The sequence below is a fragment of the Geospiza fortis genome, unplaced genomic scaffold (assembly GCF_000277835.1).
Source record: "Geospiza fortis unplaced genomic scaffold, GeoFor_1.0 scaffold12, whole genome shotgun sequence".
NCBI classification, from domain to species: domain Eukaryota; kingdom Metazoa; phylum Chordata; class Aves; order Passeriformes; family Thraupidae; genus Geospiza; species Geospiza fortis.
Window position 1 is genome coordinate 1,298,683 of NW_005054323.1, and position 25,555 is coordinate 1,324,237.

Below are 25,555 nucleotides of genomic sequence, written 5' to 3' on the forward strand. Positions count from 1 at the left end.
CCAGCGGGGAGACAGCTCTGCCCTGGACGGGCCCCTGCTCCCCGGGCAGCTGCGGAAGGTGAACTGTCGAAACTTCGGCACCTCTGCGCGTTTGAAAAAATGCAGTGTGTCTTGGGAGCCGTATGTGGAGGGGTCACTTCAGTATGTTACGAGAAGACCTGCGCCAGTTCTGTGGCACAGCGCGTTAAGGAGGTTGCTTCTCATATTTGCTCGTTTGTGTGTGGTGTTAATGCAAAAATTAATTAAATGCCAGCGTCCTGTGTTTAAGAGCCAGGGAGGACGGTTAAAACACAAAAGTACTCAGAGTAGTAACACAAAGTTTACCATAATCCGTGGAAGTTGTGGGATGCACTCCTCATTACTGATCTGCCCTTCAGAAGTTCTTTGTGGGTGTGTGCTTGCTGCTGAGGTCCTTTCAGAGATTTAGGGTACAAGTTCTTTTTGATCCTGGTCATCTGGTGTTAAGGAGCATTAATCTTCACTGATTTTGTACTTATGTGCACCTGGAACATTTGGAGAGAAGTAAAAGCTTTACAGGTTTCCCACTCAGAAATTGCTTGGTTATAGTTATGCTTCCTCTTCCTACTATGATACTGTAGTGTTAACTTCCTTGAGCCATTTATTGCTTAGGAAATACAATGTAAACTCTAAACATCTAGCTTTGTGGTTGGGAGTGAAAAATACTGCTTGCACACTAACTGTCCCGTAGGATGCTCACAAGTATCATTAAAAAAAAAATCAGTTTGATAGAAAACAAAGGAAACATTGAGGCTCAGTGAAAGTAGTCAGAATTATATCACAGTTGGTGATGAGACATGCAAATGCAACTTAACTTTTGTTTATGAAAACAAAAATGGAAAAGAAACTTGCCAGTAAATGATAGTCAGAATTACCAGTTTTGAAACGCTGGGCAAGGTAACATTTGCTAGAATGTATTTAAGTTGTAATTGTAAATGTGAGTGGTGTTACTTGGCAGTCATTTATGAAATGTGGAATAGAAAGAAATGCCTCTATTTTTATCTTTTTTACTCCTGAGAAGTACTTACGGGAAATTCAGACCCTATTATAACTTGTAAGTTGCAGCATTTAATAGCAGCTCTTTGTCAAAGTATGAAGAGTGGGTATGTTTAGGTTCTGTGGACAGTTCAGGCCTCATACAGCACCCATGAAATGTTTTTTAAATTTCTTCTTTGGCCTTTTTATTTCAAGTATGATTAAGTCTTTCTATGTTGAAAGTCAGTTTATGAGGTTTTTTTTAATTAGCAGCTTCTGTCAAAATACAAATAGGGAGGGTAGATGCCAAAAAAATGACATGTTACATTAAAGCATGATCTATTTTGTAGCCTTAAATTGGAATGTGAGAAACTGGCAAGCGAAAAGACGGAAATGCAGAGGCATTATGTGATGGTAAGTATATTTGTTTTTATCTCTATTTCAGTAAATCTCTCCTAATACAATGTAAGTCAGTATAAGAAAATAATGTATGCTCATTTATTTGCAGTACTATGAAATGTCGTACGGATTAAACATTGAAATGCACAAACAGGTAAGACATTTTGTTTTCTAAGCCATGAAATCTGCAGTCTGTCTGGTGCATTTAAATGTAGCTGTGCTGTTTATGCTCAGATGACGGTATCGTGTCTGAATCAACAGCCTGATTTGTAGCCTGATTAGTAGACCTTTGCCTACCTCCTGTCAGATGAGGTGTAGATTAGGTTAAGCAGCAATACCTTTTTTGGTATTGGTTCTGAAAGACTTTGGCATAAATAGGAAAGATCTTGTATCTGTGGTTTTAAAAATGCAGTTCAGTACTTTACAAGTTTGAGGTTTTCGGGGTTGGGTTTTTTTTGTTTGTTTGTTTTGTTACTGGTAGAGGTGCTGACATGTAGAATTGATCCTGTGTCTGTGTAGCATATGTAGTCATAGTTACTCAAATCCCTGTCTTGTAAAGGTATGAAGAGATTAGTGACTTGGAAAGCTCTAGTTATGACTGAGTTTGCAAGTTCCCATAAAATTCACACTTATGGCCACTATAATGGTGAATAAAAAGAGTATTGAACTGGAACAAGACACTAAGGACCTCATAAGAGAAGAAAAGCTAAATGATTGCACAGCCCAGAGGACCCTCAATTGAGTAGTCATTGTCTGCCAAATAAAGCATTAATGGCAGGGTGTAAGTATTCTGTAGATATGCTGACATTCACTTTTTCATCAAGATGCTAGTACAATAAGTCTTTCAGAAATCGATGGCCTCTTAAAAAAATTATCATTAGATGAAGTTGCACAGTTGGACACATTTCAAAGTGCAACAATACAATTCTTTCTCAATGTGTATGTGCTATTTCATCTAAAACTCTTGTTTCATTAAATTAAAGAGCATGGCTGACCGGCTAGGGCACAGCGAAGAAATTGATTAGTTCAGGCTTCAGATCTTCAGTATATTCAAAGACATTCATTAAGCAAGGGAATTACGGAGTTGAGTTTTGCTTTTGTAACTCTGAACTCTTTGAATTTTTTGTTGTTGTTGTTTGTTTTGTTTTCCCCTAAAAATGCCAAATTTGGTAGGGTGGCATTGTAATTCCATTATAGCCTTCTATCTGCAAATCTGGGTAGGTATTCTTTAGGGTTTGGAGGGTTTTTTGTTTCAATTCAAAATGCCATTAAAAGAACTCATATTATGACAACCTTTTTTTTTCTTAAATAATCAACCAAATAACCAGATGGAACAGCAAGCTTAGTATTTGACTTGGTTCTATACTGTGGCCTAACAAATTTTCTTGTGGCTTCTGTTTTAGAAGAATGTCAGTTTTTCTGTGAGGTGACTTTTCATAGCTTTGTGATTTTGAGATTTTTTTTCTTGCATTTTTTCTCTTCAACAATTTCTTGGCATACTGTAACCTGTGAGGAAGCCAGTATCTGTATAGGAAGATCGTTTGCTGCAAAATGGATGTTATTTTCAGGAGCTCTTAGAAAAGAATGTGTGATTTCAGTTAGTGTACTAGGATTTAACTTTAGGTAAAATCAATTAAACCCACAGGATTAAAGTGGGTGAGAACTAAGGTTCCCACTTTGACCTTAACATATGTATAAAGGTTTAATGTTCTGTATGTATGGCAATTAGAATTATGTACCCAGTAGGCGGTGATACTTCGGAAGCTTTTCAGATTTATGACAGAGCATTATATCTGTGTTAGGTGTAGCTAGGGAGAGTAGTGCATGCTTGCTCTGTGTGTGCTGTTAAGAAAATAATAGGCTTTTGAAGATATAAATACATATCTCTGGATGTGAGTCTCAGATACTATGCTTTTACATGTTAAATAATTCTAATTTCTGGTAAAAGTAGCACCTTCATGTTAAAGGCTATTGATTTACATTCCTGCAGTGAGGATGCCAAATGGTGTTGCAGTTCAGTATGTAGGTGGCCTTAGATTACAGGAAGCAAAAAAAAAACCCAAAAAAACCTAACAATTACATTCTTCTGAATTTCCACTGCTAACGATAAGTTCTGAGGAGGCTTTTGACAGATAGTAATCATAATTCTTATTAACTGGTGACGTCTACCCCCAAGGGTGTAGCCAGGCTCAAATTGATGCTTTTTGCTGGCTGATCACCAGCATGGCCTAAGTGCTCATTATGTTGTAGAAAGGGCCTTTGGAGCTCTCATTACGTTTGACAGGAATTCTCTCTAGGGGGAAACCGGGCATTAGCTAGACTCCTGACAGGCTGAAATTATTCCTGCTTTATGGCTTATAACCAAATGCTAGCAAGGCATCATCAGGGGACACGAAAAATTGTCATTTCTGACAACATCTTTGTTACTGGAAAATGCAGTGATGGGGAAACTTTCCAGTGAACAAGCTTTAACATTTTTAAGGTCTTCCTCCTGTTTGGATGCTGTACTTGCTCTGTGTGAAACTCTTCAGACTGCTTAGGCTGCTGTTTGAAAAGCAAAATTACACTGCAGCAGAGCTTATTTATGGAGTGTGGTGTGTACATCACTGTTAAGGTACAGTCACTTAGATAAAATTAAGTACTTGCAGTTAGCCTGCATGTAAATGAGTTTGAGTTCTTGTACTGATAGATATGTGTCAGCAGTTCTGTCTTTGTTTAATTTAATAATCTGTTATAATTTAACTAAAATAAAGTTAGTCAAGACTTGAATGTTGTTATAAACAGAATTAGCTGAGGTGAACTTCGCATACACAAACAGCCAAACTTTTCACTTGAATATGTTGCATTTAAGTCCAGAAATGGCCACAGAAAGGCTTCCCTCTCAAATCTAGCTTTGGCCCTTTGCAGTGCTTAACTGCGTGATGATGTGTGCTTAAATCAAGGTGCTGCTGCATTTCAAGCTGGTGGCTGAAGAGTGTTCAGGAAATAATCTTTTTGCCACATTTGTATCTGGTTTAGATTTGGTTTTGTTTGTTTCCTTCTTTTTCTGCATAGGTTTTTGAACTTTAATTTAAGAATTCCAGAGATTTTTTTTATTAAGAGTATGTTTTATGTACACCTACACTGACTTCGTAGAAATTATTTTAAGGTGAATAGTTACTGACCAAGTTTTGCATATCTGAAACAGAAACAACCACCTGAGGATTTGTTTAGGTAGCATGTGGTTTGATTTAGATGTTGTTTTCATAAGTGTCAAGATAGAATGAATAAGAACATTGTGTGGTCTTCAGTTTCTTTTCTGTGTCATGCTGTCCAAGTGAGATTTTCCCCAATGTGACATCTGTGGCTGGCAAAGCAGATGAATCAACTGCTAGTGCCAAGATGAATAGTTGGTTGGGTGTTAAAAATCCTGCTGTACTTAGAGTTGCTGCCCTTGGCTCCTAGGGCACTGCATCTTTATTTTTGCCAGCTCTGCTTGTCATCTTCTGTCATAAGTCAGAAGATAAGGTTTCCTGTGCATTTAATGTCTGGATTGGTTAGGTGCAAGATTATCTTTTGTTCATTGGCAGGCAGCCACAGGGAAAAAAAAAAATCAGCAGTGCTGAACCAAGTGCTAGACTTATAAACTACTGCAGCGTCTGGGTTTCTGCTATCCCAACAGTTATGGCAAGGTTTCCTTCTCTTTGGGTGGGTCTTTTTGATCTCTGTGACCTGCCTGGAGGCAGACCTGTCATTCAGTAGCTTGCCTGTTGTAGAAAAGTATACAAACTCCAAAGCTGCATTGTGTTAACCAGTTGTACAGGAGTTGCAGGTCTGTTTTATCCTAGTCTGTTCTGTGGAATCATTTCTAATGCTTCATGGCAAAGGACAAAGTCTTCTAATGATATCTCATTAGAACATCAGTCTTCAGGAGAGGGTTAAACAGGAGGGAATTAAGGAGCTTAGTTAGCTCTCTGCAGCTCTTGAGTAGGATGGCTTTGCTGTTGAAAGGGATTTAAAGATAAATTAATTTTCCTCTTTTTTCCTACATTTTAATTATTGGAATGAAAAACTCCTTAAGGTTTTGGTGGCGTGCACTGAATGTTTCAAGAACATTTTACAGTTGGCACAGCCACAAAAGACATGCAAAAACTGTTTTTATTTAAAAGAGAAAATGGTAGGCTTGATTGTGACAGTATTTTTCTCTGAAAAAATTGTATTTATTCTACAAATATTTGGTTTCTAAATGAGTACAGTTGTGTCATCAGCCTAGCTATTTCAACCACAAATAGAGTTGCCAGTTTTAAAGACGAGAAAAAGACTCGAGTAATTACCTCAACTTTCGTGACTTTTGAACCATGTTTCAAGCTTGAGGCCAACATTATTATGAAGGAGTTATCTGACAGAATCAGGGCACTGTGAAGTACATCTCCATGTGGCTTTCACATAACCATGTTGTCAGATACCATCTATTATGTCAGCTTCATATAGAACTTAATTCAAAAGCGTGTCAGAGTGTAAACACTGTACATATGTTAAATAGGGCCTGATCATCTCTCATTTTAGATTTAGTCTACCAGATTCCAGGTTCCGCACGGAGCCAGAGTGAGGAGCACTATTCCTACCAGCTACATTGTTACATTTCCATTGCATTGCTGGTGCTTGCATTCCAACGTCTGTTACTGTAGTTTGTGTGTCTGTTCAGTTGGAGGGAAGGAAAAAAAAGTGCTGGTAACTTTTGGGGGGAAGAGTAGGAGGGGAAATGCTTTCTGAATGTGCAATATCCTTTTGTCACAACAGATTATGTGGGGAAAGCTTAATGGTTTTCCTCCTTCTGCTGGTTGTTATACAAAATAAAGCTGAGCATCTGAATTGCCTTTTGTCCCTCTCTACTTGAGTGTTTGCAGCAAAGTGCAAAAATTGCAGTGTCTCCTATGCAAAATGGAAAATTAGGATCCTTTAGACTTGATGGATCACCACTGACATACAGTAAAAACCTTTAAAACCAATTTTGGATCAACTGGCACTTATCAGAAGACTGCACAGTACCTACTTTAAAAATGATAACAGCTTTGAATGGAACTAATGAAATTTTCAACTTGGCATAAGATTTAGGGACATCTAATGGCAATTATGTCAAACGCTACTATTGTCACTTTCAGCATCACACTTCTTGTTGGATTCTTAAGTGTTGGTATTTGAACAATAGTTGCTAACAAAGTTCCTCTCAAAAAGGGGAAAAACAACAAAGGCAGGGAGAATTCATAGTTTTGTCCACATTTAATTGTCAAAACAACTAGTTTAACAGATTAATCCTTATGATTACTTGGAAGCAACAACTTTTGAAGTTCTAGAAAGTTGATTCCCATAGTCAAGCTGAATTTGCAACCTGTGTTCTTGTAAGTATCAAATTTCTACTTAAAACAGTTTTTTTGGAGGTAATATTGCATGACATGTCAGGGCAACGCTTTCTAGTGTTTGACCTGCCCTTATTGTGAAGAATTTTAGCCTTCACCAACTGGGAGTTTGCCTTTCCGCACTGGTAACCATTGTGTGCCTTTTGTTCTTCTATTGTGCACCTCTGAGAAGGAGCTGACATAGTCCTCTCCATAATCACTTCTTTTTCAGCAATGAGGTTTTGTCTACCCATTAATCCCCTTCTTCCTGAAGCTGATCAAATACATTTTCTCCTTGGTATGATGTGTTCTGATTGCCTCATCATCTTACTGGTGGCACTTAGAGACTTGCTCCAGTTTACCAGCATCTTCCTTCTTGCCAAACAAGGGGAACAGAAAGGAGAATTATTTCAATCAGCCAGTTGGTTACAGTCATTCTCCTGTGTCTTCTCATGAGATGTAGCCTTCATCAGCACATGAGTGTGGGGCTGATGCATATTCAACTTGTTCTCCAGAGCCCTCCTCTGCAAAACTGCTTTCTAGTATGTTTACACTATTGCTGTGCTGTTGTGAGGAGAAAGTTGTTCCTGATTTAGGACAACCCTCCGGGTTTGCTTTGAACCTGGCTTCCACTGCTTCTCAGGACAGAAGCTGTTGATGCCTAACTGTGTTTTCAATGGAGCGAAAGTGTTGTACCTCTTGCAGCCCATCTGTGTTAAGGTTGGGCAGTCTCGGCTTAAACAGTTATGAAGCTTTCTTTGATCACTTTCTTTTCACTTAACCTTTTAGAATTTTTAACCTAGACTTTTGAAAAGGGGAACTAGAGCAATATGCAGCTCTCAGGATGCTGGTGAATGAGAGATTTGTATTACCACCTTTTTCTGTTTTCTGGATGGTTTTTGTTTGGGTTATTTTTTAAATTTTTTATTTCTTCTTCAGTAAAATTTCCAAGTTTTTCCTTTTCACTGCCATGAAATGCTGAACTGCTGAAGACTCCTTTCACATTTGAATTCTTGCTCATGAATGATAATTGTAAGCTCAGGGACCATCATTTTACATGGCTAGGGATGTCTACTTCTAGTGTGTGTAACACTTGTTTATGTACAATTGTTTCATTGCCCATTTACTCTTGTAAGGTCTCTTTGCAATTCTTTAGCCATTGCTTTTACTTTCTTATGGATAAAATAATGTATTTCTATTTCCTTGAAGCTTTTTCTAATTCTTTTATGGAGCAACTCCTTTTATGGAGCAAGTTTGCTTACTCGCCGCTTGCTGTCTTTTTCCAGGCTGTGCTGCTGATCATATTAGTAAAACAGATTGCAGCAAAGGCCCCTGTGAAACTCCACTAGTGAACTGTTTCTGGCATAATGCTGGAGGTGATTGAAAAGTGGATTAGAGCTTGCTGAAATTGAGTTTAATCTTAACCGAACTCTAGTTAAATCAGGTTAGACTTAAAAATCAACCTTATTTCCTGAGGTTGTCTCTTTTAAGAAAGAAGCCCTAGTGCTGCACAAACAAAAAAAAACCTCCAACAAAACAAAAATTTAAAATGCTACAACCCTGTGAAAAAATGCTGTAAGCCTTTTTTGATTCCAATTTCCCTTGAAAGTATTTTGATTATATTTTCAAGTTAGAGATTTTAATATTGTTTCCATAGGTTTATATGAATCTTGACAGCATCAAGGTGGGCTGTTTGGGTTTCTTTTGCTTTGAGTGTTGAGTCTTATTTTGGTTGTTAGCAAGCCTACTTATAAGATACACTTTCTAGTATGGGGAGATCAGTTCAGGAAATTAATGTGTTTGGTGAGTGTCCCTGAATTTTTTTCTAATGATGATACTCTGTGTCTAATGAGAAATTGCAGAGTGTATTAGAAGTGTCTAGTCATAAGTGGAGATTGGCGAAGTTGCTCCCACCTTTTCTTTATGTTCTTCAGAACATTTTTTCTTTGTGAACAAAGTAGCACTGATGATTAAATTACAGATTAAAGTTCTTTGAGGGGTGTAAGGTAAACTTGGTGTCAGGGCTGCCTGTCTGAAAGTATTTTGTACTTCAAACATGATGTGAACAGCTAACTAGCCTTTTTGGCTATATGATAATAAAACAGAAAACTGAGGTTAAATTGTGTTTTGGTTTAAGACTTCTTTGTTTAGGTTTTTGGAATTTTTTTTTGTCCCCCTCCCTCAGCAACATGGATGTTCTCTTTTTTCTGTTTGGTCTTTTTTTTTTCTTTGTCTTGAAGCTTTTTGATGTTTGTGTAAACAGTTGGTCCAAGCAACTTACTTGTAAGGTGACCAGTCACTGTATTGACACAAGAACAGACACAATAGAAAACTGCATTAGGAGGCAAGCCGTTGGGATTTGCAGTAAATATATTACAGAACACAAGTGCATTGCCGATGCTGCTTGTTTAGCAGTTTGCAAGGGCAATGGTAGTATGGATTTTTGAATTAGAAGGGAAGGACTGATCTTTCTGTGTGCTGGAACATCTAGTTGATGGCTGAGGATAAAATTGATTTAGAGAACAAAATGCTGCCATCTCTACTTGTGCCATTTTAAAGGCTTCTATGGATTAGCAAGCAAAAACAAAAGATAGCTTTCATTTTGGAGAATGGGAACAGGAATGGGTATGCTTGCTGACCTGCATCTTGATAAGACATTAAGTCTATGAGAACCTGCTTTTGTTAGCTCAAGAAAATGACAGGACATCTAAAACTGGGTGGGTTTTATATCTGTGGAAATCTGCCTACTTATGAATTTGTTTTTTAACCCTTGAAATGCCATGCTCTCTGCTTCAAGACATGATTATCTCAAGTATAGAAATTTGGATTAAGTTGGGGAGAAAAGATGAAAACCCTACACTTTCTTGGGAAAAATGACTTACAAAAAGATCATTCTTTTGTACTTTTGCTCCAACAGTTCCTATTTACAACAAAGTTTCTTGTTTCACTAAAAAAAAGGTAAAGCATTCATCTTTCTTTAAGGTGCAAGGGTGTAAGGTCATTCTGAATTTGTTTGTTGTAAAATATTGTTGTAAAATTTCTATTGTTGTAAAATGGCTGGTTATAAGATTTCCAGCCATTACTTTTCGGACCGTAAACTAGTCTAGCTGTCTGTGGCCTCAAATGGTGACTATAAATTGTCAGTTAAACAAGAGCAAAATTTTCAACAAGATCTATGGAAAACTTTTAGGTTGTTTATTCAAACTGAAATATGAACTCTAAAATCACATCATTAGCAGGGACCTAGTGCCTCCCTGTGTCCTCCTAGCAGGATCAGCTATACCAATGTCATTGCTGATAGGATGCTTGTTCTATCTGTTAGCAAGACTTCAACAGTAGTGGCAACCCTCAAGCTCTTCAGGTAACAGATTGCTTTTATGTCCTTGCTGTTGAAGTGCTTCTTGAGTTACAGTTTCAGTCTTTTCTGTTGTAGCTTCAGTTCTTTACTATGCATTTTCTTCACCCTGGATAAGGAGAGCAAATCATTCCCCTGCCTTCCAGAACCATGCTGCATACCTCTGAAGTCGAGTGTTCATTCTCTGAATGGTGTTGCCCAGCTGAAGCACAGTACTCCAGGGGAGGAAATGCCGTGCTGAGTGGCACAGAAGGCTTACTCAGAATACGGCTTACTGCGGTGGCAGCCTTTTCTGCAACAGCCTGCTATTGACTTATGTTCAACTTCTGATCCTCTGTGACCAAGAGATTCATTCCTAAGGCCCATTATTTCCTTTTCTTTTATGTTCCTGTCTAGGCATGCTATGGGCCTTTATCCCTGTCCTTTTTACTTTTGAGTCCATTTTTCCATTCACTGTAAAGTGAGTTCTGAAGCTATTCTCTAGCATATTCTGTCTTTCTCAGCTTGAAACTCTTTGCAAATTGAGGATTAGGGTAAATGAAGAGATCTTTATGCTTGTTAGTGGGAAACACTAAAAAATACTGGACTTATCATGAATGCAGGACTTCTTAGTTTCAAAAAAACCCAAATGATTTTATCTGTACATGGTTTAATAATCAAGCAGTTTTGTCCTTTTTCCCATGAAATTTTTGCTGTGCTGCTAGTGTTGTTCCTAATAATGCTATGACTGTCAGATTCTTAGCAAAGATTTTAACATCATCTTTCTCTCTTATCTGTAATTACTTTACCTTTTTGGACTTTGCATAATTCTGATGTTTTTTGCTGAAAAATATTTTGGAACTGTGGTTTTTTTTATGGCACTCTTGTCTATTAGAATGCAATTGAAATAGTCTTTTTACTATTGTTTCTGTTCTGTAAGCAACAGAATATATATAAAAATAATAAAATGGGTAAGGAATTTAGTGTCATGTTCCCAACGTTTTGCTGAAAGGTTTGTGAAGCTTTTTCCTTACGCAGTGAAAATATCCATTATGTTCACCTTCCTTGCAAATCCTATGTGGTGGGTAGTTCCACTAGTTACTATCAAAGGAGTTGTCAATCCTCTTAACTTGTTATTCATTAGTGAGTCACCTGATGGCACCTGAAGCATTGATATGAAAAAGTGTTTAAATTGTTTTTCTGACTTCATAGATTTTTGAAACTGAGCTGTGACTATAGTAAGTATTTTAAAATGGTGAAACTACATTTAGAGTAGTACATGTGGCTTAGTTGGTATGCTTACTGGTAGTTATTTCTAAAGCCTGATTGTTGCATAATGATTAGATTTCCAACCCCCCCCCCTCCCCCGGCCAATAATTCAGACCCTTGTCTTAATATTTCTCTTTTGTTGGATGGCATACTTTTTGTTCTAGTAAATAAATTCTTGTCTTATTGCTGTTACAGTCTTACTTGAATGTTAATAAGGACAGAATCCTGACTGGAGCTTTGTTATTGACTTACATACTATAAATGTATGTGCTTGGTTTGAGGAACTTTATGCTCTGATTTTTTAGAAACTGATTCCAGGTACTTCTCCAGCTGTGTAAGAGCTTTGACTTTCTACTACCATCCCAAACAAGTACTGAAAAGATATTTGCAGAAATAGGAAGTAATTTTAAAATAGCATCCTAAACTAAATTAAGAGCCACTGGCGTGCTTTCCTGGTAGGAGTGTAGCAGTTAGGGTTATACTTTTTATGTTCTTTTATCTTTCTGTGCTCTTTGTCTCCTCCTTGTTACTGTGTAGTGCTGTGTTGCTCAGTTGTCCAGAGTAAATCAAGTTCTTAGTGACCTTAAAAATAATACTTCAAAGTGTGCTGGATAATTTTGGAGACCATGCTGCTTATAGAGCCCCATAACAACTCGTTAGATGAGAAGAGGGGAACTCATTGATAGCTTATGTTTCTCCCAAACACCTCTTGGTTCTCCTGATATTTTTGGGCCATTCTCCTACTGGATGGATGTCTCCTGTGAGTTTATTTAGCTACCTGATATAGTGGTCTACCAAGATGGTCCTTTCCCAGTTCGTACTATAGCAATGTTTTCTGCCTGATTAGTTGTTGAGATGTTTGGCAGGTCTCTAGATGTCTGCAGTATGGTTCAAAGAAATTGTGTCCCTGGAGGCAAAGGTGGCAAAGACCTCTTCTGGATTGGAGTCAGCCGTTGATTCTCTCAGCATCTCTTGTAATCTAAATAAAAGTGGGAACTCTGTGTCCTGGAAAACAGCTTGAAAGTAAAACAAAGCTGTGTGTTCACTTACGAGATTTAAATACTTCTGTGTGTATTTAAGGTTAGCTTAGGCTTGGAAACTAAACAATGGAACTAAAATTTAGATAAACACACCTTTTGTAGTTGTGAGTGCTTAAGCAAGATGGGCTGAAGTTAGATTAAAGGAGAAATGTGGTAACTGCCCTCTTTAGCCAAGTTTAAGAAGAGTCTTGACATAGTGAAGATATGTGAAAGGAGCACTTCGACATCCTGACAAGAGACTCTTTGTTGCCCGTTGGCTTTGTTTCAACAGGACTTACAGCTGTAAATGGGATGGGCAGTTGTGTACAGTGGTTCATTGAGTTACACACAGCCTCTCTGTATTTTTATAAAGCATTGAAATCAGACATCTGAAATATATCCAGTCACTTTACACTTGAATGGGATCCAAATCTATAGTAGATATTTGGCAAGTGTAGCTGTTGTCTTATGCATCATATGTAGCTTATGTTTAAATTATTGTGACCTTTCTGTAATTTAAATGAACATCTAAGAGGATTCAGATAAAAAGTAGTTTAGGTACTGAATTAAAGCCCTCTAATTTCATTTTGGAAACTATGTAGCATTCAGTATTTTTATAAATTTTGAATTTTTATTCTGTTAATATTTCCGCTACTTCTTTTCCCCACTCCCGCAATACAGTGGTCTTTTGGTTTTTTTATTGCTAAAGATTTTTCATCCCAGTCTTCTGGGATTTTAATATCATTTTGTGGGTGACTGATCTCACAATTAAAATGAGTAGTACTAATGTGGGGCAGAAGGAAACTGTATTTATTAATTACATGTCATGCTAAACTGAAGTTTATGCCCAAAATACAGAGATAATTTTTGTTGCTGAAATGAATGCTACCCATTGCTTCTTGTCAGATTGAGTATCAAGTATCTGTTGAGAGTAAACCTTCTCATTCCTTCCTATTGGTGAGAGTATTCGTGATGACAGTGTTTGTAATTTAAAATACAGTTGCAAGGCCGACTTCCGCAGTTTGTCACAGGTTGGTTAATACGGCAGTAAAAGGGGAGATGGATGTGGCTACTTGTGCAAGTGTATTACTCAGGAGGCCTGTAAATTTGATTGGCTGCTGCAGTTCTTCCAGAATCATTGGATTTGAGAGCAATAGAAAGATAAGATATCCAATTACCCAAATGATTTGCAGGGTTAGCCAACGTTGTCATGGAAACGCAAGTTGTAACAAATTAAATTTTAAGCAATAAAATAATCTTAAAGCACGTCTGGGAACAAGAAAATTTGGCAGTGGCACTTACCTGAATTGAATCTTAGCTTGACACGCTGTTGTTTGACATTGATATACTGTGGGGGCCTAAAATTTTAAATGGCATGTTGCCTTTATTTTTATTTTTTTTTCTTTTTCAGCCATTGCCAAAATGGAATGTAGTGTATTAATTTTAAATAAAAGGGCATTCATAATATATGCATATCTCTGTGCTCAACCTGGATTCAATAACATGAACAGCAAAGTTCACAGAATGCTAGCCTTAATCATTTGAAGCTTTTGAGTGTTTAGGTTTTGAGATTTAATTATAATTCCAACATCCCCCATCCCCTGAATTCTTAGCAACTAATTTTTGGAGGTGCTGGAGTCTTGCTATAGCAAGTACTAACAAAGCATGCAGAAAGCTAAGCACAGTGAAATACATTTTTTTCTGTAATTGCTCTCTGAATGTGTCTGCTTTCTCTAGTTTCTGAAGATTTTGATCACAAAAAGAATAAAGGCTTTGTCATTTAAGTGCACTGCTTGTTTCAATGATTCTGTTGGAAAAATTAAAACACTAAATGGATATTAAGCTTCAACACAAGACTAAAATATACAGTTTCTTACTGCATTTCACAAGTCTTTGGGTGTTTGAATGAGTTCTGCCTTGCAGCAGGGATTTAAAAAAAACTGGTCAAGCATGTCCCAGAAAGAGGGCTTTTATTCACATGCCTTATAGACAGATGGAGATGAAAACTGGGCTGAGGTCAAGCCATTTGCAGCATTCTCATAGGCTTCGATTTTCTCTCATCCCCACCACAGATAATCTCAAATGATTCAGTAATGACCAAAAGTGCAATGTTGACCTTTCCTCCCCAGTGGATTACTATGTTACATGCTGTAAATGGCAGGAAGTCCATTTTGTCCTTCCAGGAGGAGTTCAGTGTTGTACTTGGCTTTCTAAGTCCTGAAAGTGTAAGCAGAGGCAGAATGCTTAAGAATTACCTTCTAAAGCTTTTGTGAATGTGTTTTAACAGTATATTCCTTTGTGTACATTAAAGGCTGATTCTCTGATTCTTTTGCTTGAAGGGAATGAATTAGTACATGCTTCTTTGGTATTATCAGAACATTGGTGGTTTTTGCTTTATTTTTAATCATGTTGTTCCTAAGCTGTATTTTTCTGAATTTATTACAAATTTTACTTGCAAAATTGGATCAAAATAATAACATAAATAAAAATGTAATAAATAAGAATGCTTCAGAACTGGTCATAGATCAGATCTGAAAGCACTGCTCTAACTTTGTGATCCTGGAAGTTCAGTGCGGGAATGAATAACAAGCTTCTGACATAAAATGGACATTTTTAGCTAAGCATTGCTTTGTAAAATAGAATCTGGACAGCTTTGACGAGCCTCAGCCATAATAATGGAGCAGCTGTTGCAGGGCAAGTGATTGCTAAAACTGAAGTGTTGTAAGATTTAATTTTTGTCTTAAATCACCACGGATCCTATAGCTGAAGTTAGTACTGGGATATGTATTGGTAGACACTGGTTGGAGCAAACCCAAAATTACTCGCCTTGAAACCTCTGAAGTTGAAAGGGGATTAACTAATTCTCCTCAGAGAAAGTTTGTGTTCTTCACTCAGAAGTTAAACTGCTGGTTCCCTTAAGCTAGGGCTTCTCACATAGAGCTAAAATACACATGGGTGTTTGTTATGCCGTGAAATAGAACTTGAATACTTGTATTATACTTCCTTTTAATTTCATTGCAAAAATCTGTCCTTTTCAAGAAATTGTGGTGATTTAGGTGTGATACCTTATGTGGAGCTTTGGAAAGTACAGGCTATTAAAGTGTGAAATTATCTGGAGCAGACCACTGTAAAGGAAAACAGGTCAATACTTTTTTCTAACAATACAGAAGGAAAACAGAATTTAATTCTACAAACAAGCTTAAGTCCATAGTAAAAAGCCTTATTTAAATGAGTGTTGTATTTGGTAACTAGTCTGGCTGCTTTGTTCTTTGTCATTATGTTAAGAATTCACTTTAACAAGTGTGCAAGACAAACTTAAGTACAAACACTTGAGTTTGGCAATGGTTAGGTCAAAACATTTAAGTCCTTAACTAAATGGAACAGAGGCAAAAAAAATTACACAAGTGAAGAAAAAAAATCCATCAGCTGAACTTAATTTTACAAAATGCAGCTGAATTCCTTCATGTTAATTTTTAATGATACTTCAGAAAGGAGGGTAGCACTTCAGTCAGGGGTCTGACAAGCTAGTCATTTGCAAATAAATCAAAAGACAATCATTACAGCAGCAAGAACCAGTGAATGATGTAGTTTTGTTATTCTTTGATGGGCCTCACACTCAAGTTCTCTATTAAAAATGAATGTATTCAAGAGGCTCTGCATTAAGGACACAAACAATTAAGGGCACTTGAGATGCTTTGCTAAGAGCTGCCATAGAGCTCAGAGGACTTCCATGAGAGATGCAGGCTTCTGCAGCCTGCTTTACCAAGGAGCCACAGAACATGAGCAATTAGTCATGTTTGTCTATGTTTGAGCAGCTTTCTGCAAAGTTTCCTTTGTTTATTCATCCTTAGGACCTCTTTATATGTCTCAAGATGAGCAGTTAAGTAATAGTTATGTTATATTCAAAGGCCTCTAGAAACAGGAGATAAGTATCTTTATTTTAAGACACTCAAATTCTGAGCCCAGGTCTGGGGACTTACTCTAATGATACCAGTTACTGATGTCTGGTCTTGGTTAATGAAACTGTCCTTGACTCTTTCAGAAAGGGGTTTTGCTTTCCAGAATGAATGTGTATACACTTACAGGCACGCGCGCATGCATACTCAAGGGTATTGCACCTTAAAAAGCAAACGTGCATTGTCTATTGAACTGTTGCATTTACATTTAAACTAACAAATGTTCATTATTTCTCAATTCTGAAGACAACCTCTTGCAACTCTTGATCAGCAAAATTTACATAAATTGTGGATTAAAACTTAACTTTGACAAATTGCTAGACAACAAAAATTTTTTCAACATGTTTGTGAATGACTTTTTTTTACTTAATATTAGAGGGCAGCAAACAGGAGCTGCATGAAATTGCATAGTAGATAAATAGTTTTAAGTACTTCAAACATGTGTAAAAACTCTCTTAGACAAACTGCCTTTTAAAGGCAAGCAGACTTTTTTATGATTAATAGAATAGTAATTTCAATTTTCAGCATAGATATCTCTTAACTGGCACTTGTAACAACAGCAAGAAATCTTAAAATAAACTTATTTTAGGCGTGTACATTTAAGTTTATCTAGCACTGTAGTTGAATTAAGGTTGCTGTTCATATATGGTCATCAATGATGCCCAGGTTTGGTAAAGACAAACTAAGAATACACTTTTTTTTTTCTGTTCTGACGCTAAATCGGGTGTGATAATACTTTAACAGAAGATTGGTGTAGAAAGTGGGAAAGTTGATTATGTCTTCATTTTTAGAAAATAAATATCTAGCTGACTTTCATTGAAGGCAATTGCAACCTGATGCATGTGATATTGCATTTTTGTCTTACTGTTTGATGTCATGTATGATATGTTATTACAGTGTAGCTCAGATGTTTGGGATTTGGAGCAGAAAAATCCAATAATATGGACAACTTGCAAGTTTTACAGGCTTTACGAAACATAGAATTGCTTTTTTTTTCCCTTATAGCAACAATAAGGACATTTACCTTAGAATAGGGTAAATGTATAGGCCATTTGTGTGGCCCATACAGGCCAAAGAACTTTGCAGTAGACACCGAGTGAGTTTCTTACTTTATTCTTTCTCTATCCCCTCTTGTCACCTACGATGATTCATACTTGTTCCTGCCTGAAAAACAAAATTAATCCCATTGGTCTAGGGCAATTAAGTTCTTGGATCCCAAACATTTTAGCTAAACATCAGCCAAACAGATTGCTATGCAACAAACTACCTTTCCACAGCTGATGTACCCTGCTTTCTGGAGAGATATACTAGATATGTGGGAAAAGGCCATTAGTACATGTGTTTGGGTTTTTTTTCCTTTAACATAGAAATACCAACAGATTTGGTAATAGTTAAGTCTGATAACAAGTAATAGATATGCTGGTAACTTCCAAGTGTTGGCTTTGCTATTCTGTATGTAGTACGAGTACTAAAGGCTAAACATGGAATTACAGATGTTTTATGGTTGTGGCCTAGACAGAATGGAGAAGACCACTGTGGTACTCTGTGAAATGATAGCTGTTTCAGTTGAATATAGAGATATGTTCACCTTCTTGCAGGGGGCAAAGATTTCCTGTAAAGCAACTGTCACTTCATTGCCCTTAGTTAAGGGAAACCTTTTAATCCTAGGAAGAAGCCATCCCAGAACTTCTTTGGAAGCTTCTGCAAAACTATATAGTTTTGGGTGTGTCAAATATCAGGCTTTGGTCAGGTGGAGTGCTTCATGTCAAGAGAGATGAAGTGTTTTACAGGTCTAGATGCCATCACGTATTTTCCCCATGTCTGTCAGAGGTTTGGAAGGAGATGTTAAAGTTGCTAATTATGCTTAGATGCCAAATCACCTGTCTCCTGAGACATAAAGCTAGAGGGTTGATTTTGTATCCCAATTATTATGTGACTGATGTATAAAGATCAACATATCACAGCATCTTCTTAAAAAACCTCAGAATTATGGAAAGGTTCAGGAAAAGGCTTGGCAGAGAGTTAACAGTTTTAGTCTGACTTAAGTGAGTTTATTTTTGCTCAGCTTTAATACATCTGATTTCATAGAAGGCCTAATGATTCATAGTAATGACTGCTTGTTTCTTCTGTCTTGAAACATTAAAAAAAACCCAACTAACCAAGAAATGTCTTAATGGGTTGATTATATGACAGAGATGGACAGGAGCTTTTCAGTGTCTCTTACGTAAGCTATGTTCTTGTCTAGGTGCTGATTTTGATTTTGTGCAACTGTGCTACAGTAACTGAAATTGCTGTTTTTAAGGAAGACTGAGGAAACTGTATAGGTAGCTTGAGGGTTAATTATTATAGTGGTTCTGAATTATGGGCACATGTATGAGTCTGAAAGGCTGTAAACACAGATAACACTGTGTAATGAGAGAAAAAGATCCCTTTACCCCACCAGGAATCCAGGGTTTAGGTTGACATGACAAAATGAGACATACAGAAGTACAAGATATATGATGTTGTTGAAAAGTGGGACTCAAACTCTGCCCTGCTGTGATCTCTGTTGATTTCCCTAAAGGATTGTTCTGTTCTGTACCTGTTGCTAACCTTGCTCTCCTGCTGTTCATGGTTTCACAAATTTGCTGTTCACAAGATCACATTTTCTGATATTTTTCTTTTTTCCTTGTTTGCATTATTTTAATTCTCTTTCAGTATGGAGTTTAGAAGTCTGTCCTTTTTGTCTCCATTCTTACTCACTTCTGCTTTAGTATTTCTTTTGTATTCCCAATGGTGCATTTCTGTCGTTTTATGTTCTAATAGGCAGATAAAATTGATCAGGAAAGAAGCATTTTTCTTCTACTCCTGCTGCCTTCATATTATGCTGCTTGATAATTTGAGTAATAATAAATCTACCTTTTAAAAGGCTTTATCTTGGAGTTAATGGATTTCAAAAATGCTCTGCCTATTAATGAACTATATACAAGGACCAAATTTGTGCCTAAATGCGTGTACAGATTAGGTGCTTTAGACATGGCAGATGCCCTAGAGTAGCTAACAAAATCTCTTTCTGTGTCTGGGCTTGTATGTTAAGTATTTATATTTGCAGTAGTATGAAAAATGGGTAATACTTTGTTACTTTCTTCACTGTCTGAACTTAATATAATCCTGTATACTAGTTAATACGTCAAACCCCTAAAATGCAGTTTTTAATCAAAATGCTTTTACTCTGTAGACAGAAATCGCGAAGAGATTGAATACGATTTGTGCACAAGTCATCCCATTTTTGTCTCAGGAAGTAAGTAAAACTGTTCAGCTGTTAAAGTGCGATTATGTTGTTTTTCTGTTTGCAAATTAGCTAGTTTTAAGATGTTAATTTTATCACAATACACAAGTGTAAGGAACATCTGTTATAGCTGAAGTGTGCAAACCCCCTGCTAATTTGATCTAACAAATCTGAGTTCAAACTAGTGACAATGGCTCAGCCTCATTCATTGCCTGAGGAGAGTGGGAGTCTGTAAAATAGCAGCAATACAAGAAAATGCTTTTGTTTCTAGTCATGGTGATTGTTTATTAGATATTCAGTTGTCAAGTGTAGATCTAGTGAAATAAGCGTGCTTATGTTCTCTACATAATTTATATCAAAGGTGAGAGTTTAGCTCCTATGCAAAACACTATTTAAGTTTTTAGACCTACATTTAGTCTGAATGACTGTGATTTTAGCATGTTGTGGGCGCTTTTCCTTGTTTGAAATTTCAGTTGGTTTTGCTATGTGGGCACAGAGTCTATAAATGTTAAAATTAAAACTAATGTAAAGTTGACATTGTCCTGTTGGCTCAATTAAAAATGATTATTCATCTGCCAGACAACAAATAATGAAGCGACTTAGGGGAAAAGATAAGCTGGCTGCCTTCCGGTCTCTTCTTTCCTTTTGGGCAGGTGAAAAATAGGGCGTTGTTACCTTTTACCTGCATGAGATGTCTTGCAATGGGTATTGTGGGCTTCTGCAGACAAACTGGTTATTCAAGTATTTGTGATCCTGATTTGATATGGTGTGGTAATACCTTAACACAAATTCCTCTTTATACCCTTTTTTCTTTCAACAGCATCAGCAACAAGTGGCCCAAGCTGTAGAACGTGCCAAACAAGTGACCATGGCTGAATTGAATGCCATCATCGGGGTACGTGGCCTTCCAGGTCTACCTCCTACAGTGTGTATAACTTGCTTTCATATCTTACTGCTTTGCTATTTTTTAAAACAAACTTAATGTTTTGATTTCTGACATTGTTTTGATGCCCAGTGTTGCTGAAGTGTTTTTGCTTCACACAGATTTTAGCAGAGATAAAGGTAGTAATTTACTTTGTCAGAACATAATTTTGGCCAGCGGTGCTGCATGTAACAAAACTTTTTCTGCAAGAAATAGCGTTTTAGGAGAGTTGCTTGTTTATTTATGGGTATTGTATGTCAGTTGAGCTAGATACTTTTTCCTCATGCTTTTTGTGACACTTGAGTTCTTGGAGCTTATACAACTATTCATTCTTCTTTCTTTCCCTTTCTTGTGAATCTTTCATGAATTTTAAATTAGCAAGCTACTGAATAGAAACTTCACTTGCTTTTGAAGTAGTATTAATTGTCTGACACAGTGTTCTAATAGCCTTTCACCAAGAATGTGCTTTTAAATATGCTAAAAAAGTTAATACTACTTGCTTGTGACTGGTTGTCAATCACAAGTCATTTGCTTTGTATTAATGAACTTTTTGAACCATACATTCCTTCCACTGTATGAGTTCATTTCCCCTGCCACTAAGTCCGGAATATTTCTCATGTTTTCTGCCCTTCCGACTAAGTGAAAGAAGTAGCCGAAACAAGAACCTGTCTTTTCTGATTTTATTCATATGTGAGCGCCTTGAGCGGATTCAAATTACTCATTTATCAATTTATGTTAATTGCTTGTGAGAAGATGCCCTGCTGGTCTTTATAGTTCCCTCAGACACTTTGTAATGATAATTAGACATGCTGCTGTACGGATTAACAGTGCCATAGTCCAATGACGTCTACAGACAATGGAACCAGTTAATCCATCTGTGCTTAAAATTACATCCCAACTGGAGATGGAAAAAAAAATAGGAGAGAGGGAGGATTAAAAGAATGAGCCTCAGCTTGAAAATGCTCCTTTCATCAGTTTCTCAATTGCAGATCTGCAGTCGGTTTGCCTGTGGTAAGCTATTGGCAGTCAATTAGGTGAAATAAACTGGGAGAGTGACCTTCATTTCCTTTTAATAGCTTTTCCTCCCTGAAATGGGGAGCTTCAGTGGATTTTCAGCTTAAATTTTATTCAAGCTGCTTTATTACACTTGACAGATTAGCTTTGCATAAACATACCCCCCCCTTGAAATCTGTGCTGTTTTTCCTTCGTATCAAATTTTGACTGTTACTTAGTTGATTTGCTAATCACATCTTAGAAACCCACACAATTACATCTGTATTTGTCAGAATCTCCTCTATGCTTTGCTTGTGTAATGAATTAGTTTATGAATACCTATTTGATCTTTGAAATATGCCACATGTACATTTATGGTATTCGATTAGCAAAGATTAGACAACTGTACTTTCTTACATTTTTTAAAACAAATCACTTCTTAAGGATGAAAATGGAATGAGAAACCCTTCATTATGAACTAGTTTTAAAGAAGAGTTTATGCAGTAAAAGGAAACATATTAAAACATATTTTAAAATATTCATTCTTGCCTTAAAATAGTGCTACTTAGACAAACCAAATTTTGCTATGTCAAGCATGTCAACTGCTTCTTTTTAATGTCCGCACAAAAGTCTTAAAAGCCATAGGATCTACAAGTACCACGTGCAATTATGAACTTTAGGGGTTTTGGGGAGCAGAGAAGGAAGCTCTTTGGAAGCAGGAATAGTAGGCTCTAACATTTTGGTTTTATAATCATCTAAGATTTACCATAGATTTTGTCATCTAAGAAATACTTTTCCTGTGTCTTTTGAAAGACTCCTGAATGATGCCATACAAGTCCAAAACTGCGAGTGAGGAAATTAACATGCTGGGCACAAAACTTGTTTGACCACATAGGTGCATGCATTTACATAATGCCAAAATTAGATGTATGTCCCAGTGATCTTTTACAGTCTTATTAATCAATAGTTACCTTGTGCTGCACAATAAGTTTCATGCTCTGACATATGCTTGGTTTTGTTTGAAGGGGATGGTGTATGTCCTGGAAAATCTGAATAGCATAAAATCAGGCTGACAATTCAGTGGACCTTTGCTCCCCCTCACTGAGCACTCAGGGTGTCAAGCCCTTTCCCCAGAGGGGAGGACACATCAGAAGCCTGTCTGTTCCTACAAGCGGCAGCTGCACCGAGGGTGAGCACGGCACAGTTTGATAGCAGCTGTCAGTATTGTTCAGGGGCCCGACTTAGTGTAAAGAACAATGGAAGGGCCATGCTGCTAAAGTGCAGTGTCTTTCAAGATAAGAAAAGATATAGTAATTTAACGGTTTAGACACCTATTATGGGCATGAAAGATCATCAAACTTTTCAGGGTGCAAATAGACTGGACCAATCTGTAACAGTAGAAGATGCAATCGAGGGGCTTCTGTTGTCACACTACCTAAAATACATGCATATGATAATTCTTGAGGATAGGAGGGAAGTTTATTTTGCTAGCTGGTACTAACTTTCCTGGTTTCTCTTTACTAAGTAAAATTCTGCATTTCTGCCCGGATTTGCCTTTTCCCCCCCTCTTCCTTTATGTCATTAAGGGCCATTGTTTCCTGACACCAGATGATTCAAGAGTTTCCCAGTTGGCTTCCTTCACTTAGAGAAGTTCATGTTACTCCTATGCAATGTATGAATTCTGGAAGGGAACAAAGGCTTTTAAATTACTGGGAAAAATGTTTTGAAATACAAAATTATTTTGAACTATATTTTTTTATACTTCTAATTTCCAGTTGAAAAGAGGGAAGCCTATTAGAGGACAGACTATGAGGATAGAGACTTATAGTCTCACATGACCAGGATTTTTCAGAGAATTTGACTATGAAATCAAAAGCGAGACTTTGGAATAGGTGTATATTAAGCACATACAAAACAGAATTAATAAATTTTTTTTTAAAAGAAAGTAATATAGTTGGACTCAGTGAGCTTGCAAGCAATGCTAATCCTCTGTGTTGATTAAAAATTCTTACTTCAGGAAGAAACCCTGGATGATGTTTGGTTATTAACAGTTATACTCTTGGCCTTACACTTATCCTACATGTTCTTGAAGGCTTTTACTGTCAGCCATGGGTTAGCAGTGTGGCTAAACAATCTCCTTTCATTTTTTTTTTAAGATAGCACCATTTAATATTTATTATATTAGAGTAGAATGAAGTAGCAATTTTGCTAGATAAATAATGAACAAAGCAGAAACCCTAACTAAAAGGATAAGTGCCCCCATTAACTCCTTGGCCTTGCTGCAGCTGCCAGCAGTGTCCATTTCTGTAGTTAAGGATACTGTAGATCACGCTATGAAAGAATTAGGTAGACTGTTATGGTGTAACTTGAAGGCTTGTTTTGGCTTTTTTGTGGGTGGTTTGGGGTTTTTTGTGTTTTGTTTCACTGTCTGCTTAGTTTTTTTGTGGGGTTGTTTTTGTGAGATATATCTAGAAAATAACAGGTTCATGTTAGGAAGTATAAGTGACAGTTAAATTGGTATGTCTAGGTGTGAACAATGAAAGATTAGATTTACTTTCCAATCAATAAATCAATAATCAAGTTTTATGAGTCAAATATGCAAATATCTGAATGAGAAATACAAGCAGCAATCAGGAAACTTTCTTCAGCACTGTATTTTTGATGCACGATTTCAGCATACCACTGAGAATCCAGGTATGTCTTATTTTTCCTGTTGAGGTGTGTTGCTAATGATTTAGTGAAATATGTATCATTTGGACTGACAGTTCTCCTGAGACAGATTGAGTTGTTGGCCTCCAAGAGGCCTCTCCACTGTTGCATGAGGTGATTGGCTAAAGGATTAGCAAGATGTGGCATTATTTTTTCTCTCTTGGCTGTGGTTGCCAGCTATCTCTGGGATTGTAGTGTGTGAAGCTTAAGAGGATGAGGTTAACCTCTTGAGGGTTTATTCTTATGAGTGTGTAGTTAATCCTTAGAAAGCCTATAAATAACTAGGCTGTATGTTTCATTATAAAATAGAAATACAGACTAGAGCAGAAATGAATGCAGAATTTAGTGCAAGGGAAGAGCTAAGCAGCTGTAGCATTACTTTAGATCCTTCTCAGGCATGATCTGCATTATGTGCTGAGGGAGGGGAAATTGCCTAGTTCTTTTAAATTAAATAAAATGAGATCTAGTGAGCACAAGACACTCTCCTCACTTTTAACATGAACTCCATAGCTGCAAGTCTAAATTACTGGCAATAGGAGCTCTATTGTGTATCAACATCCTGGGTTATTCTTCTTATTTTAAAACACATAGAAACCTTAATTTAATCCTAGGATTCATGGTAGTTACTTTTAATAACTACCCAACATAGTTTACCGGTTTAAAGTAGAAAGCACGGGAGGAAGGTACCTGTCAGCACGATACACTGAGTGTTCTCAAAATACCAGTCCCCAAACAATGGTCAGATTTTTACTGTTAGTGCCACTAAGCTTGGAGGAAAAATATGGAAGTGGTATTGGTATGTATTGATAGTTTGACCTACTCAAAAGAGAAAATCTGGTAGAAGGTGTGTAAAATATGAAAGAATGTTATTAATCAAACTTGGTTTCCTCATGACACCTCACCCCCACACACCCACTCTCTGTGGACTGGTGGGAAATGAAGAATCTTGGAGCAGCAATATAGAAGAAGGTAGTATCTAAACAAGGAAGGTAGACAATTTTCTGCAGAAGGTATTCTCAGTCATTCTGGAGAGAGCAAAATTGCATCCAAAAGTCAAATGGAATTGAGTTGCAGGCCGTACCTCTCTTGTCTTGTAAGGATTCATGTTGGATGGAAAAAGTTTCACCTTGGTTCTTGCCCAAAAAGAAAAACGAAAGAACTTCAGGTGGCTCTCATTAAGATCTAGTATCTAAACTGCAAGTCAAAGGTGAGACCAGGTATACAGTTGAAATTTCAGGAAAGGAGTAAAAGTGTGACAGTTGAACAAAATTATTGTTAACTAGTGCTAAAACCTGAAGAAATGCAGCTGCAAATGTGA

At 37.0% G+C, this 25,555-nt stretch overlaps 1 protein-coding gene across 1 annotated transcript in view; it reads left to right on the forward strand.

The window, feature by feature from the left end:
* The window catches only part of LOC102045458 (TLE family member 1, transcriptional corepressor), an 85,062-nt gene that overhangs the window by 5,119 nt on the left and 54,388 nt on the right, over positions 1–25,555 (forward strand). Inside the window, exons 3-7 of the mRNA XM_031056870.1 lie at positions 5–120; positions 1,321–1,407; positions 1,502–1,546; positions 19,563–19,625; positions 20,434–20,508. Coding sequence (XP_030912730.1) covers positions 5–120; positions 1,321–1,407; positions 1,502–1,546; positions 19,563–19,625; positions 20,434–20,508 — 386 coding nt within the window. The remainder of the gene's footprint in view (positions 1–4; positions 121–1,320; positions 1,408–1,501; positions 1,547–19,562; positions 19,626–20,433; positions 20,509–25,555) is intronic.